The sequence below is a fragment of the Podarcis tiliguerta genome (assembly GCF_965153285.1).
Source record: "Podarcis tiliguerta genome assembly, chromosome: 4".
Taxonomy (NCBI): domain Eukaryota; kingdom Metazoa; phylum Chordata; class Lepidosauria; order Squamata; family Lacertidae; genus Podarcis; species Podarcis tiliguerta.
Window position 1 is genome coordinate 69533303 of NC_139537.1, and position 16589 is coordinate 69549891.

At 40.9% G+C, this 16589-nt stretch overlaps 1 protein-coding gene across 3 annotated transcripts in view; it reads left to right on the plus strand.

Moving 5' to 3' along the window:
• The first annotated feature begins 580 nt into the window (after window positions 1-580).
• Window positions 581-16589, plus strand: part of PPP2R3B (protein phosphatase 2 regulatory subunit B''beta) — a 37084-nt gene continuing 21075 nt past the window's right edge. The window contains exons 1-2 of one of the 3 annotated variants that reach the window (XM_083437877.1): window positions 581-859; window positions 2271-2753. In XM_083437877.1, coding sequence (XP_083294003.1) covers window positions 2418-2753 — 336 coding nt within the window. In that variant the 5' untranslated portion in view covers window positions 581-859; window positions 2271-2417. Of the gene's footprint in view, window positions 860-2270; window positions 2754-13015; window positions 13657-16589 lie in introns of those variants that run through there. The other 2 variants (XM_083437876.1, XM_083437878.1) reach the window with 2 other exon arrangements.

Here is a 16589-nt window from a genome sequence, read left to right on the forward strand (position 1 = left end):
CGGAGCTATAACTCCCAGCACGCTTAACAAACAACAATTCCCAGGTTTCGGGTGGGTGGGTGTGCTTAAAGGAATAGTGTATAAACAGCTCCTAGCTTAAGATGAATACCAATAAAAGTTGTATGAATTTCAAGCTAGTTTTTCCTTCTCCCTTCCATCCAGGACAATGGAACTATGGAGAACACATTTTGTGACATTTTGGTTGATATTAACAAGGACACTGCCATACTATGTATTTCGGAAAATAATCACGAAATCACATTATTAAAGACTTGGGCATTTAGAAAACACCATAGAAAAATCCATTTTACAGCTTGGCAGAGAATCTGTAGTCTGAAATACATCTGCGAATCCATAGCAGAGAACTCAAAAAGCCCCTGCAGAGCGGTCAAGAAAGTGAGCCAGTTTTCACATAAACACCCACCCATATATCCGTCAATCATTCAGACCCGCCCCTCCCCCGCGGCAGTAAGCAGAGGGCAGGCTGCGAGCGCTTTCTTTCTTCGCTCCTCGGCGCGAGCGAGCAAGCCAATCAGGCTGCTCCGCTGCCTGCCGTCATCACAACGGCGATTTCGATTTCGCCGCCTCGCTGGCGTGCGCGTGCGCGCACCCACACGCCCTCCTCCGTTACCTGGGCTCATTTGCCCCAGAACGCATGCGTGCCCAAGGCGCGCATGCGTAAAAGAAGGGGGAGATGGGGGAACCACTTAAAAATAACGAACTTTTTAAAAGGACGACCGAGCGGGGGCGGGAAAAGCAGTTTTCGCTTCTCTGGGCCACACCGACGAGGGAGGAGTGGGGGGTGGGACAGACTCCTGAAAACCGGCCGGGCTAGACAGTCAGGTAGCCACCCTGAAAGGTGAGTTCACCTCTTGGAGCCAAACGCCTCACAAGACACACCTGTTGCATCTCCTCACACATTGGCGGTGGGCGGGGAGGGATGCAGGCAAAGGTGGCCACGGCTGTGTTGCGGATAAAATAAACACTGGGCGAATGCAAAGTGCAAGGAGGCTTTTTTTAAAAGGTGGACTTCAGTGGGGGGTGGGAGTAAACCCTCCCCCCCCCCAAGCCTCGTAAATATATTCACCTGTAACCACGTAGCCCAACGTATTCAGTGCTTGGCTTGCAGTCGCCCATGTGTGTTAGCCGAAGGTTGGGTGGCTTATTAGCCTTGGCGGCCTTTTCCTGCCCCTGTCTGTTTCCAGCAGTTGTTCAGCAAGGGGAAGTTTTTGGATCGCATCAAGCGGGAAATTGTTAGGTTTCCCTGCCCGTTTCCCAGCTGCTAAAGGCCTGGCACCCAAACAGAAGAGAGTCGCCCAGGTGGGAGAGGTTCAGGTACTTAACACACGGTGAGTTTGTTCTTCAAAAACTCACCGACACATCCTTAATCCTTAAAACTAAACAGGAATAAGCATAAATAGGTGCAAAAACTATTTATTCCTTGATCAGTATGCCTTAATCTGTTATAAGGATGTGATGTTAACTTGTCTTTTAGAAAGAGAGGAGGGGTTGTTTTATTTCTTTCAGAAAATGTGTATACCGCTTGATTGTAAAAACAACAACCCTCAAAGTGCTTTACAAATGATAAAACCTTAAAATTGAGGGGAGGGGAAACAACTCTACTTTAAAACAGACAAAAGTTAAAATACTAAAACAGATTACAATTACCTCAACTTTCTAAGCATAGTGATTCTTCATGATCTTAGACCTATTCCATTTTTCTCCCTTGGTGTTTCCCTAATATGTTCTCAAATGAAATATCTTTACATTGAAATTTTGTAGCCAGATCAAACCTTTTTTGCTTGTGGTCTGAGGCCTTTGCAAAAATTCAAACAAAGATATATAATTCATATTTATAAATAAAAATGTATTATGCTATTTATGCTATGTATTATGCTATGCATGTTAAACACACTCAGTATAAACCAGAATCAAGGATAAAAAGGAATAAAATAAAGGATAATAAAACCATCACACCAGGGCATCACCATTACTGTTTATACCTATCTCTGAAATCTCTCCTACACTAATACTTGTGAAGCAGCCAGTGCAAAAAGGGTCATGAGAGATGAGTTAACCTGGCTTCCAAGTGAGAAGTGGTAGGTTGGGAAGCTGTATCAGTGGCAAGGACATGAATGCAACTCCTTGGGTGCATATCCAGTATGATTGGTGGTTATTTTATGTTTTAATTGTATTCATGGTGTGTTTGTTGTATATTTCTTTGGTATTAATATGCTTCTCACTGCTTTATGTTCCTTTGACCCAAAAAGCAGAACATAAATGAACGACAGCATTACATCAGAAGTTCTGAAGAAATACTGTGGGGTTTTTCCAGGAAGTAAGGTGGAAAACTCTAGAATCTGAATTGAGAACTGCAGCCATTCTGTTGAGGCATAAAGCAGAGAAAGGGAGAAAAAATGCCAGTTCTGAAGCCTGTAGTAAAAATGAAAGTGGACGAACTCTTTTTGCGCTGGTTGAGTGATGCCTCAACTCAGGTGATGCTCAAGGACTGCTTAAGAAGTATAACTAACAAGGAGAAGATTGAAATCGGTAGTGGTGATGCTGGGAACAATGAACATATTCTTGGCCATATAAATTGTGTCTCGAAGCAAAGTATGCTGGGGAATTTGATGTCTACTTTGACTCCTACAAGCCCTCCTCATCTATCTACTGCTCTCCCACTGGGGACGCCAACAAGCCCAAGGAGCTTTTCTAATATTCGAGGTAAACGCAGATCTTCAAGCACCAAAAGTGTAAGTGGTTTTTGCTATTTGGGCAGGTATGCCCATTTAAGATAAGCTATGAATGTTTGCTTTATAGTACTCACCAATTTTTGTCATTTTGGACACAAATAAGGGCTGTAAAGGTTGGTTTCATCTGCTGTGAGCTACACATGGTTTACTAGTGCAATGAACATTTAACCCCAAATCAATAATAAAATGGCCTTGTAGGTATCATAGAGTGCAAGAATCTTCTTTGTTTTTGAAAAAATATCAAACTTTTAAAATAAAATCTAGAGGTGACTTGAGCATGTTGGTCTGTAGGAAATTCCATACAGCTGTTTTTCCCCATTATAAACTGGAAAGGGGGGCTCATCCAGATTTTCACTTGTCCTGCTGCATTCCCCTGGGGAAACCTGATCTTTACCAATGAATTGAACCAAAGGTCAGTTGGGTTTTTTTGCAGATTGATGTGTGCTCCAATTCAGCTCTATAAAGAGCACATTTTCCCTGGGAAAGCGGTGTAGCAAACTGAAAAGAGCTGCTCAGGCCCGTACTTTCTAGGCATGGGAAAAGCAGAAATCATAAAAGTATCTTATGGGGGGAAATAGTGACTATTATGTGTGTTTGGTGTTACTACAGTTGGTTTTGTAATAAACAATAGAAGTGACTTTTAAGTGCTCAACCCTAAAACTTGTAAACATTTAGGTAGTGAGGTTGTGGGGTATCAGCAGTTGTTCCAGCATATCACTAGCAGACATGGAAATGCTTATGATGAATCACTAATATGAAATACGTTTCATTGTTGATGGCAGTAGCACTGAGTTGCTTCCAACTGAACCTTACTCAGACTAGGTTAATTTCAATGGGTCTAACTGTCATGTTTATTAACACCAATGTGTCTGCTCTTGAGCAGAGCTAGCGTTGACTTCCACCTATTGTATTGGCTGCTCTCAGGCCTTGTCTTCTGTCTTCCTTTATTGTTATGTTGAACTTCAGTTTTTTACACTCTAGCAGAGCAAAGAACCTAACAGCTGTGGCAGTATTCAGAATGCCATGCAGCTGATACCATTTCCTCAGTTCCTTCAGATATGAGCTATTTATAGCCTGTGAATTTATTTATTTATTGTAGTTGTCAGCACTTGCTCCCTTGTATGGCACCTTGCATCAGCTGTTAATGGTCTCTGTCTAGTGAATAGCATACCAGGCATCACCGATGGTACAGAACCACAAGCATGGCCTCATTAGTGACTTTGTTTGTAATGAATGTTCTTTGCTTGTTAGGGCTTCCTCCATTCACGAAGGACTTCAAATAGTGCGGAATGCTGTAAATGAAAACCAGAATTAGAGCTTATTTTATTACTATGTCTACTGCTTCTAACTGTAGTATTCACATATTAAGAATGATACACTGTGAAATATCCCGAAACACTCTTTGAAATATGAAGTGCCTTGATTTCATGGACTGTAGTTTTGATATTTATCTTGTAAAAGATCAGTATGATGATGATTTTATGTAGAGCATTTGTACCCCATTCTTCAACTAAAAGGGTTCCCAGGATGGCTTACATGCAGTCAATAAAAACAAGGCTGTTCCTGCCTTAAGGTTTACAATATAGAATATAAAAAAGCAACACACAAGGGGGAAAGGACAGGAAAGGAAGAGGAAAAATCAAACTCAAGTAAAGGTAAAGGGACCGGACCCCTGACCATTAGGTCCAGTCGTGGCCGACTCTGGGGTTGTGGTGCTCATCTCGCTTTATTGGCCGAGGGAGCCAGCGTACAGCCTTCGGGTCATGTGGCCAGCATGACTAAGCCACTTCTGGCGAACCAGAGCAGCACACGGAAATGCCGTTTACCTTCCCGCCGGAGCGGTACCTATTTATCTACTTGCACTTTGACGTGCTTTTGAACTGCTAGGTTGGCAGGAGCAGGGACCGAGCAATGGGAGCTCACCCTGTCGCAGGGATTCGAAGCGCCGACCTTCAGATCGGCAAGTCCTAGGCTCTGTGGTTTAACCCACAGCACCACCCAGGTCCCTCAACTCAAGTACTAGTTCTTAAACAGTTGTTTTTATATTTAGCAACTGACCAGTACTCTCTGTTATAAGCTGACAACCAGTTTCATAATGCCACTTTACTTTCTAGGGCATGGGTGGGGAAACTGTGACCCTCCAGGGTGGCTGCAAGAGTACTTTGACATAGAACCCGCAGTTTGCACACTGTCTTGTTGCGTGGGGGCAGGGAGCAAGGCCAATATTTGATCAAAGCTTTTTTTAAAAAAAAATCTAACCCACCTCTTAAGGTCCCGAGGAGAAACAGTAATTTGGAAAAATATAATCATATATAGCCCCAGCCAATAGAAAACTACTTAATTTTTCTCTCTCTCTTCCAATGAGCTTGTCCTGGAAACAATCAATACCAAAAATGTGTCTCCATTTTCTCCTTCAGTTTATATGCTGATGGTTTGAATGGTAGCAACAGTCCTGATAGCACCTTGTCTAGTTCTAGTATTGCAGATATCTTGACAAAGTGCTAGGGTGCTGCTGGGCTAGTGGAGGCTGCTATGAAGCTGCAAATGGTGCAAATTAGTGTGATAGTACAGTTTGTGAGCATTCAAAATGTAATCTCTTGGGAGTAAAACCTGCTGATTAGTTACAGTATTCTTGTAAGCGTTGAGGGGCTTATGGGAGGAAAATGCAAAGGGGGAAAATACACAATTGGAGCATGTTTGTGTAAGTATAGAATGGATATAAGCATATTTCCCATATGCAGTATTTATAAGCACTACATGTAATCAGTCCCTATTCCAGCTATTTCCATGTAATCATACATTCACTTAAGATATTTAAAAAGGCTCTTGGAGCAACTTACAAACATCAGTACTAAAACAGTCTCCACTGTCAGACTTACAACCTAAACAAGACATAACACACAAGGAGGTGGATATAGTTGCACTGCTTATAACAGTTATATAGCTCTGTCTATGCAGTTCTGGCTGTTTAGAAAGGAAGCAGCTCCTTGCTAACGTCAGTTGCAGTTCTGACATTGCACAAAGCTTCTAATTGTTGTGTATATATCTCTTATTTGGCTTGTATTTCCTTAACCTTTTTGTCACTTTGATAATTCCCAGTTGCTCTCATAACTCTCTAATTAGATATGTTGGGTTTATGGTTCATCTTCCATGCTTTTGTATTAAAAAAAAAATCTAGCTAATTTCAACCCCAGCAAGATCTGCACGCACGCGTGCGCACACACACCCACACACCCTGCAATGTTTAGGCTTGGAATAAACCTTCCATTGGAGACAACACTTTTCCCCAAGCCCAACTGCAATGAGAGAGGGAATGATTAATTGTTACCTCACACTTGGGACCCTCAAAGTTGTCCCTTCCCTGTTACAATTAGGCTTGAAAGAAGCCTTTTTAAAAAAAGCCAGTAGATGGGCTTTTTCAAGCCTAATATCAATGGAGGAAGGATGGGTGTGGGGGGGACCCTGCAGGTGCCAAAGAAGACCTCTGCAGACACACATGTGTCAATGGGTACCGTACGGATGACTTGCCCTGTGCCATATCCAGTTGAGAAGAGTGACAGGAAGCATTTGAGTTAAACCTTGAAGGAGAGTGTTAGATTGGGAGAACTGTTCTGGCCATGCTCTTCAAACTAAGGATGGTGGATACTGAGCCATAAATAAGTTTGCGTTTAATTAAAAAAATTCATCCCAGTGGCAATGGGAATACATACCTTTCTTATGAAATATAGCTTATGTGAACAGTTGTCTTCAAGGGCAAGCATCAGATTCCTCCTGCTAATCATGTTGCTAAAAATAGATTTTCTATTCTTAAAGATACATGTTTGCTATCCCTGTTCATCATACTAAAGAGATCCCAGTGTAAGCAAGAAAAACTGTTGTATATCCACAATGAGGGCGACAAAGCACAAGTGGTAAGCCAAGACAAACTTTGGTTATAGCTCATGGTTTGTTCAGAGCAATACAAACCCTGAGTCTGGTTTCAGATGTAAACTGGCTTAGCTCCCAATAGCAAGGCAGGAGTGAAGCAGCCACAATTTTCTTGTTGTGCTCCAGCACACTTGCTTATTCATGCTACACTATAGTTTGCCATAGCATTACAATCAGGCCAGGCCATAGTATTGCAAATGTTTAGGATTGTGGTTTGTTTTTATCAACTTCTAGAAATTAGGAAAATTACATTTTCTAGATGCTGGTTGAATCCAAAAGGTTCTTTGGACAATCAGGGTGAGGGTGGGTGTGTCGACAATTCTGCTGATTTTCCACCCAGCTCTTGCCATTCTGGAGGGGCCCCAAGCAGATTTATAAAGGAGGAAATAAGGGCTACATCAGGAAGAAGGAATAAAGTCCCATTGTATTAGCAGAACATTGCCTATGGTTCTTAAGTGCTAAGACATAATTTGTTTTTTTCATAATGTATAAACCATTGTACTTCCAGAAAATACTCCAAGCAGTGTACAGAAATAGAATTTAAAACACAATACTGTTCATAAAATTGTTGAAACATAAAAACCAAGACATTTTTTAGAAGGCTTGAGAGTAAAGAAAGGTTTTCAACAAACATATACCATGTACTTCAACTTACCAAACTAGCATCTTCTATTCATTACTCTATTTCATATAGAGTCCTTTTCATATTTCATTGAGACAAAGGAAAGCTGTGCTTGAGCTTCTAAAATGCAGGAGTCCTGCTAGGGGAACGGATATTATTATTATTATTATTATTATTATTATTAGTTCTTACTTGATTAACGTACAACCACTTGTTTTGTGGGGCAGGGGGATAATATTGCTATGACTGCACTTCTGGTTGTGTGCAATTGGTTGGCCCTGTTCTAAATAGTGTCTACATAGTATGTTGGGCATTCTCTGCTCATGTTCTGCAATTCTGGTGCACTCAGCTTTTAAAGCTGCACAGAAGTATTATGTGTGGCTTTTAAAAAGCTGACTTTGCATTCCAGGCTTCCATTCCCTAAATTGCAGTAACTCCATGGAAGCAGCAGAACAGAACGTACAGGAAATGGTTCTGACGCTATAATTAAAGTGAGACTCTGAAGACCAAAACTGCAAGTTTTCCAGGGCAATCCTATACATGTCTATTCAGAAGTGTTACTTATATTAAGGTGGTACCTGTGCAATTTATCATAATATAGTTCCCCCCAAAAAAGTTTATATTTAGTAAATACATTTTTGAAAGGATTAGTTAAAAAACATGACAGATTATTTATGATTAATTACCTTGATATGTCTGTGTCTTGATTTATGTCTATGCTTAAAAGCAGGCATTGAGGAAACTAATCAGTGTTAGAAACTGAGATATGAAAGCTAGGAGCTACCCGGTATGTGGCACCTTAAGCCTAGGTTATGGGCGCAACAACGCAATGTCTAGGCACTAAAGCTGAAATGAATGAACTGCAGCTCTTAACTTCAGCCACTTTTGTCTGTTGATTTGTCTTGCCAATGCTGGCATTTCTTAGTTCATTCTTTTTTCTGGTAAAGTTTTTCTGAGTTCTTTCTGTGTCTCCAGATAGGATATTCTTTGGTCTTTCATAGATTTACCGGTAATTCCTTTCCTTGGGATGCTGACAGAGAGTATAGAACCCAGATGAATTTTCATCCACACTGAGTTCTTCTGTGAATATTTCCCTCCCATTTCTTGGCTGTTTTGTGTTAGATATCTGTTGGAAGGAATCCAGAATTATCTGCCTACCTGTGTGATTATCATATAATTTTGAGCATAATGCCATTTCCTTCAGTGTGAAAGTTGACCTTAAAGGGACCTCTTTTTAAGGTGTCCCTCCCTCCCTCCCTTGCCAGAGATGCTTCCTGTAGGTGTAATAGTGAGGAGACATTGTTAGGGTTCACTGAGGAGCGTTTTAGGCTGAATGCCTGGATCTGGCTCTTTAATGATATTTTGCAATTATAATTTATATACACAGACTGATGTGCAGGCTTGCTACAAAATGTTGCCTGGCTTTATTTATTTCAATATATTTGGATCCCACCTTTTATCCAGGGAGCTTAAGGTGGCATACATGGTTGTCTCCCTCTCCCTATTTCATCCTCACAACAACCCTGTGAGGTAAGTTAGGCTGAGAGACAGTGACTGGTCCAAGATCACCCAGGGAGCTTCATGGCAGTGTTAGAAACTGAGATATGAAAGCTAGGAGCTAAATAGCACCTTAAACCTAGGTTATGGGCACAACAATGGAATGTCTAGGTGCACTTTTTTAATAACAATACAAAGCTAAAAATGAATGAACTGCAACTAAAAATTTTTTTATTCATTTTTCATATGATCCAATCCTTTCCCTGCCCACCCCCCTAATATTCTTTAAAGGGTCTCTTCTTCAGTCTTCATGGAGTAGCTGGAAGTGGGGAGGCAGGAAAAGTTCTTCCTTTCCTTCCACTCTGCAGTTTTAATCTGAAATCTTAGATGCAGTACTGCGCCCAGAGCTCAGAAACTGCTAGCACTAATTAAATTCCCTGTTGCAAAATGTGCATAGCACAATGGGAGTTTTGAACACTGGTTCAAAATGTCACAATTGAAAAGGACCTTTCTCTTGTCTTCACCAGCAGACATCTGTCAGCAGAAAGATGGCAAGAAGGGTCTAGAAGTTGAGTGAGATTTTTGAACAGGCAAATATGCTTCCTTCTGGAAGCAAATTCCAATACAACATGTTTTCAAAATCCTCAATATCGGGTTATCTGTGTGAAAAATATTGGTGCCTAAAACTGACCACTCAAACCAATTGTGTGTGGGAAAAGAAGTAGTTGATTCAGCTCCCTTTCTGGGCCTGATGAGATGCTATGTATTCTACCAGCCTCTCCCCCTGTCAAGGAGAAACTAGAAGCAGGCATCAGGATCACAGACTCTTTTCTATGCCCTCACTGCAGGGAGACACAAACCTCCAAATTGTGGTTACAGTATTTAGTTGCAGGCTCCTTCTCAACATTAGGTTTTCTCCTCTAGGTTTTAAAACCCTTGACACTCTCTTTGCTATGATGGATCTGTTTAGACGACAAAGATAACACAATATGCATCACCCAGGGAGGGTTTCCTTTCCCTTCCTAAACAGGGTGCTAGCTGGCCTTTGATAGACTTGTCTTTTCCTGCCTATTGCACTGCCATTATGTGGAAATGATCAAGCAAGATAATCCCACAGTTATATTAGTTTGCTGGAGAATGAGAGTGACACAGTTTTTCTTGAAGTTTTTTGGATTTTTCAGAAGAATTAGCAACTGCTTTCCAGATACTTCAATAACTCATATTCTGCTCAGCAGGATATAATTGAACAGGCTGTACCTTCGACAACTTTTCATTGAACATAAAGAAAGCCTTAAAGTTTGTTTTGTGTGTTAAATTCTTGCTTTTACAAGCTACTCTTTTGGATTAAGTGAAATCTCACTGTCTGCTAAAGCAATACAGTCACCCTGCAACTTAGAAGCATTTAAGTTGTGCACATTCAGCTTTACATGCTTGACAATTTTTACTTTAATTTTAATTAGAAAGAGGGCATGTTTCAGGGGCAAAAAGACTTTGGCAGCCCCATTGAATCCAATGTATTTTGATTACACACAGTTGCAGCTTTAGGCACAATCTCCAGAATGTAATCCCCATGTAAGTTGCAGGCTTACTGTATAGGGATTGGAACCAGATCCATTCTGCTAGTATTTTACTCTTAAGTCACAAATCTCAGCTATGCTTGTGTATATGCTTGCCAATTTGCTCCCCTTTCAGAAAGCTAAACTGTTCTTCCTGGCAGGGCTATCCCCATTAGCCAACCGCCTAGGATGCCAGCATTTCAAAGTTGTCTGTCCCAGTTATGCTGTTGGAGAGAGAGCCACTGCCTGTACTTTTGGCTGAGGTGAAGGCACACAGACTCACTCATCTCCTTGGCTGGGTGATATCCCTTGCATTCCAGGGGACACGATAGTGATCCTTCTGATCTTGATCAGCTGTCCAGGACATAGACACAGTTGTAAAGGAGAGGAAGTAAACAAGCAGCAGACAGTAAAAATGAATACGAGAAAGTACTGAATGGAATCTTCACAGTGTTCAGTTGGGGCAGCCCTGCTCCCCACATTCAATTCTTCCCTCGAATGCAAGGCTTCCAACTGGAAACAAACATTGGTTCCTCTTTTCTCCCTTTGCCTTCCCCTTTGCCTTCAAACGTTGCCCTTCAGAAATCCAGCCGCTGCATGTCTCAGATATCCCTCCCACCCATGCCTCTCAAACTATTTTCACTTGCCTCCTGTGATTTCTTCTCCACATCTCCTTTCCCACCTAATTTCTAACTTCCTGGCCTACCTGGATGGTAAATGCTTCAAGTCTTTTATACTGAGACCTTTGCTTTGAGAATCTTGCCTAGTAACAGCAACGTTCTAAACTTCCAGAGACTAACATTGGCCAGAATAATGCCTTTTAAATAAAAACTACACCAAGCATACTGGACATTTTCTTTGACCTAACAACAAACCATTTCCCCTAAGAGATAGTATGTACAAAAAGAAAAATATTTCCAGAAAACCAGCAAAGTGTATGCACGAAAAGGCACGGCACCTTTCAACATGCTAGTGACTTTCATCAACTGCTCAACCCATTCAAAATAATTCATTTCATATCCTGTCTAACCAAAATTGGCATGAACCATCCTCAAACATCTCTCTCTTACACTGTAAAGTTTCAAATCAGTCCATTGAATCATTTTCTAACTAGAAGCCGCAGAAGCTATTCCCTCCCTGATTTCTCATTATATTAATGGAATGTGATTCAGCTGACTTACTCTTAACATCAGGCCATCACTGATCTTACATAAGAACAGTGCTGCTGCATCAGGCCAGGCCTATTTATTTCACCTTTCTGTTCTCATAGCGGCTAGACAAGTGTCAGTTGAAAGGTTACAAACCCATGATCAGAATAGTTCTCTCCTGCTTGTGAACCTCAGCAACAATCATTATCTACCATAAATTTATATAATCCTCTAAAACCATTCAAGTTTGTAGCCATTGTGGAAGGGAATTCCATAGTTCAAAATGTATTGTGGAGCCATATTGTGGGAGGGAATTCCATAGTTCAAAATGTACCTATGAAGAATTGCTTCTAGTCCTGAGTCTCCTCTATCGTTTAGCTTCATAGGTTGCCCCTAGTTCTAACATAATGAGAGGGAGAGAAAAATGCCTCAACAGGAGTGGACACCACTAATTAGCACAGCATCTTAGGTTCAATCCTTGGTTTCTCCAGGTAGGGCTGGAAAAGACTCCTGTCTGAAACCCAGAAGAGCCAGTCAGTGTAGATACAGTGGTACCCCGGGTTACAGATGCTTCAGGTTATAGAGTCTGCTAACCCAGAAATAGTACCTCGGGTTAAGAACTTTGCTTCAGAATGAGAATAGAAATCGCGCGGCAGCGGCAGGCCCCATTAGCTAAAGTGGTACCTCAGATTAAGAATAGTTTCAGGTTAAGAACGTACCTCCAGAACGAATTAAGTTCTTAACCCGAGGTACCACTGTATTACTGATTTAGTTGCACCAATGGTCTGACTCAGTATGAGGCAGCTTCCTAACTTCTCCAAACCATACATAATTGTATACACCTCTATCATATTGTCCCCCCACTCTTACTTGCATTTTAAACACACATACACACACTTGTCACAAACTTTCTAGGAAGAATTCAGAAACATTTGATTTACTTGGTACTTTATTCCAATTTATATAGCATGGTACCCAACTAAGTGAGCAACAGAACTTCCCCTTCCTCTCCTCTGCCCCATGACCTCTCCAGATCTGCACTGTAGGGTTGCAGAACCCTCAAAACAAATACACAAGGATGGGAGAGGTAGGAGAGGTCCCATTACGTGGCCAGTAATCATTGCATCCCACTATTTTGTTGGATGGCATCCATAATATTTCCATTTTTGTGGCTGTATATGATAATAGCCATTATGTGGTAAATGAAGACGCCCACACACAAATTCAAATCCAATGTGTATAAATTACATGTCAAGATTCAGGGTAACCAGGGACAAGAAATATATTCATTCAAATGTGTCAGAAAAATAATAAAGGATAAAGGGTAATTGATTGCCAAATAATAACCATTATTTATTGTCATGTCAATGTTCCCTCTTAAAAATATCCCCCCCCCCCAAAAAAAAAGAGTTAAGCTTTTTATTTTTATTTTTTGCCTTGGCATTGCTATAGCTGCTTATTTTTAAACAAGCACGTAGATCCACAGTTTATCTTAAGGTGGCTTTCATTTCTGACATACAAAACACTCAAAGGGCTTTACAAGTTTGGAAGCGCCTGCAAGCCTTAATCCTTCAATAGCCTACTTTGAGACTTGAGCAGTTGTGACTTGTGACAAAAGGAAGGGGAAGAGAGGAAGCTACAAAACCGCTACGTCTGGTATTTTCATGTTCCTCCCTGGTTGGTTTCACTAAATTGGAAGTTACTTTTATTGATGGTTTTGAAGTGCCACTTTTATAACAGGCTTGTGTCTTTTTCCATACTCTACCATACCATTAAGACTCTGGAATGCTTGGAGTAAGGGGCAGGCTCCCAAAGTGACTTTCCAATCTGTGTCCGCAGTTCTAGCCAAGTTCCCTTTTAATGTATGGAGCAGGCTAAGTTGAACTCGCTCTCAGAATAACACAGAAGTAAAACGCAGCTGCTGCTTTAAGTGGCACTGTGTGATAATAGGACTCTGCTGTTTACTGGAACTCAAGTGCCTGGACTGGTACACGCACAAGCAGTATATGAAATCTGAAAACATGAGGATAAAGGAGATTTCTTTGCGGCAAGATCCTGATCTACGAAAGGAATTGGCATTGCTAGCTCGGGGATGTGATTTTGTTCTGCCTTCCAGATTCAAGAAGAGACTCAAAGCTTTCCAGCAAGTCCAGGTTTGTTTATCATTATGAGTTTGACTGGACTGTGTGTGTGTAATATTTTGACGACTGGGGGGGGGGTGTTCATGCTGTTTGAGTGGAAACTAGCCAGATATGCCTTGAACTTTGAAAAGCCCAAGTGGTTTTATTAGGTTGGTATAAAAACAAATACACCTGCGTTTGAATATGGCTACTTTGTTCCTGTTATTGTTGCTACTGTTTGCCTTGAGACATGCTGTTTGTTACACTCCGTATGTAAAAGTGGGGTGTTGAACAATATAACTTTCCCCAGCATAAGTGTTCCTTTTTTAGCCTATGAATGTGAAACTGCTCAGTAGAAAATAAACAATTAATAGTCATTTGCATACTTATCTATCCTGGCCATCTTGCATAATGAAATTCATTTTTTTAAAGTTCATGTCCAGCATCCTGTTATAAATGTTATCCAGTTCGTGTTATAAATAAGTGAATGTTATTTCTCAACTTACCATGATTTTCTACTGTATAGTATTGTAACCTGATCAGGAGAAAATACTGATCTTAGTTGCATATAATACATTGATGACGACCATGCATTTTAATGTTTAATCTTTTCACCCTGCCTTTCACCACTCTGACAAAGCTGTATTTATTTGATGCGAGCATTTTCAAAATTGCATAGTTAGGCAGAAAAGTGAAATCTTTTCCTCAAAGCTGGGAATCTAATAGCTATCTTGCTTTCAACTGGAGTGCAGCTTGACACTGGAAGCTAAATTGCTAAAGTCTACATTTATCTTATTCACATCTCTCCCCCCGCCCCTTCAGCACTTTCAGTTTTCAGTTTTTGATGTTTTATTGTGTTTTTAATATTTTGTTGGGAGCTCCCCAGATGGGCAGCATAATAATAATAATAATAATAATAATGCCTCATTTCCTCACACAGGCATCAGTGGAAATGTTAATCTGCTGAATACTATTCTTCCCAACTTACTTACCAAGTTGGAGTAAAAAGTGATGCATGTGTGCAGGCATGCAACTAGGGTGGCAAAATCCCCAACAACCTAGCCTTCCTGCTGCAGCATTTTATACATATATGGGTAGACCCAGGGGTGTTGTTAGTAAGTGGCCCAGAGGGCTGAAGCTATGAAACGTTTGCACTGGGCCTGGATCTTCTGTGTCTCCCCCTTTGTCAAAGCTTTGTTTATAGGGCATTCTGGACAAGTTAAGATAGGTAGTTGGGGAGTACTGGTGTTGCACTTTCTGGCTTGCCTAGCCATCCTGTAAGCAAATGAGAAGAGGGGGGAGGCAAGCCCTTCCCACTTGTGCTCAGTAAGCTACAAGTTGTGGGGAGGGGAGTGACTATGGTGGGGATGGTGGGGAATAGTAACCAGGAAGTTTATTGGGTGAACATGAGCCAATAATTTTCATGTAGTCTGTTGTCTGTCATCACCATCCGGAGAAAACTGTTAATGTGTGTATTCTTTTTCTTTTTTCTTTTTTACATCTTGCATGCATAAGTGCTCTGCCCATTTCAGAGATGGAAACGTGTTTTCTGAAAAGTCTTCTTCATGCATATATTCTTGATGATAAAATACACATCATGTCTGGCTTGACTAACTTACGTGAGGGCCGTTTTCTTGATTTCCAGCTGTAGCCAAGATTGTGTCAATCTATTATTGTTGGTTGTCATGTGTGAGCAATAATCGGCTAGTGGCAGGGTAGTTGTAAATATATGCAGTGACTGGATTGGGTGAGGAAGGATGTATATGTATGATAGAGGGACAAGGGGATCAAGTTACATGTAGGACAAGACTTGTAGTTTTAATTAGTATTGATAGCAGCAGACCTTGCCAAAGATTGTGTGGTTGGGACAGAGGGTCCAATCCACATTGCAGTGTACTGGGTGCAGAAAATCCTCCCTGCCTCTGTCTACCCCACTCCTAGCATACACCAAACTATGATGTGACAGCAAGAGCCACCTCAAATTTGCATCTACACATAAAAGCTAGCGTGCGAATTCATTTATTGAGCCTTTGCTCTGAGTCTCTTAGGAGACTAGCAACACTTCTTGATGGGGCAAATAATGTTTATAGAAATAAGCGAGCTGTGGTATTCAGTGCTGAATGATTGTTCTTCAAGGTGCAATAGTGGATTTCCACAGCCTGCTTCCATTCTGGATCCTTAGCTACTGACAACAGGTAGATTTTGGCAGCAAAAGTTTACAAATTTTATGCAATATATTGTGGGATATATATATATATATTTTGCTACTTTCTTTCACCTTCATGAAAAGAGGAAGAGAGGAAAATCACATCATTCTGTGGGCCTTTCCTGTCTTTTTTTAAATATGCGAGTGTTACTCATTGATTACTTGAGAACTAACTTTTTGTTCTGATGAAGTAGCATTTCCACGACATTCAGATTTCAGCAGCATGTTGCTGGAAATATGCTAGGAGTACATTCAGCTGCTGTTATTTAATGGAAAGTGCTTTTAAGATATGGCTTAATCCAGTACATGGGTCCATCGACCAGAACCTCAGTGCAATTGCTTACCTTCAGTTTCTGGAGTGATAGTGTAGATTAAGTCAGGCATGGAGTGAATTCTTGCTGTGGGAGGAGTCCATCCAGTAGGACCCACCATCCGTGAGTGTCCTCCCTGCAGTCTCTGATTAAGAATTTGCAGGACAATCAGTTTCTTTTCTTTTTTCTTTTCTTTCTTTCTTTCTTTCTTTCTTTCTTTCTTTCTTTCTTTCTCCCCCCTCCTTTTTTTAAGTGTGTGAAGGAAGTTTCCTTTTAAAAGAAGTCCAGTGTTCCTCTGTTAGGAAGCTTGAAACATTTTTGAATCTGTTTACTGCACCATTGAGCTATTTTGTGCTTCATATATTTTAAGGTGAAAGAGAAAGAGGTGTGTGTATGTAGCATATATATGTCATGTGGCCTTGTGTATATATAATTATATATATGCATGA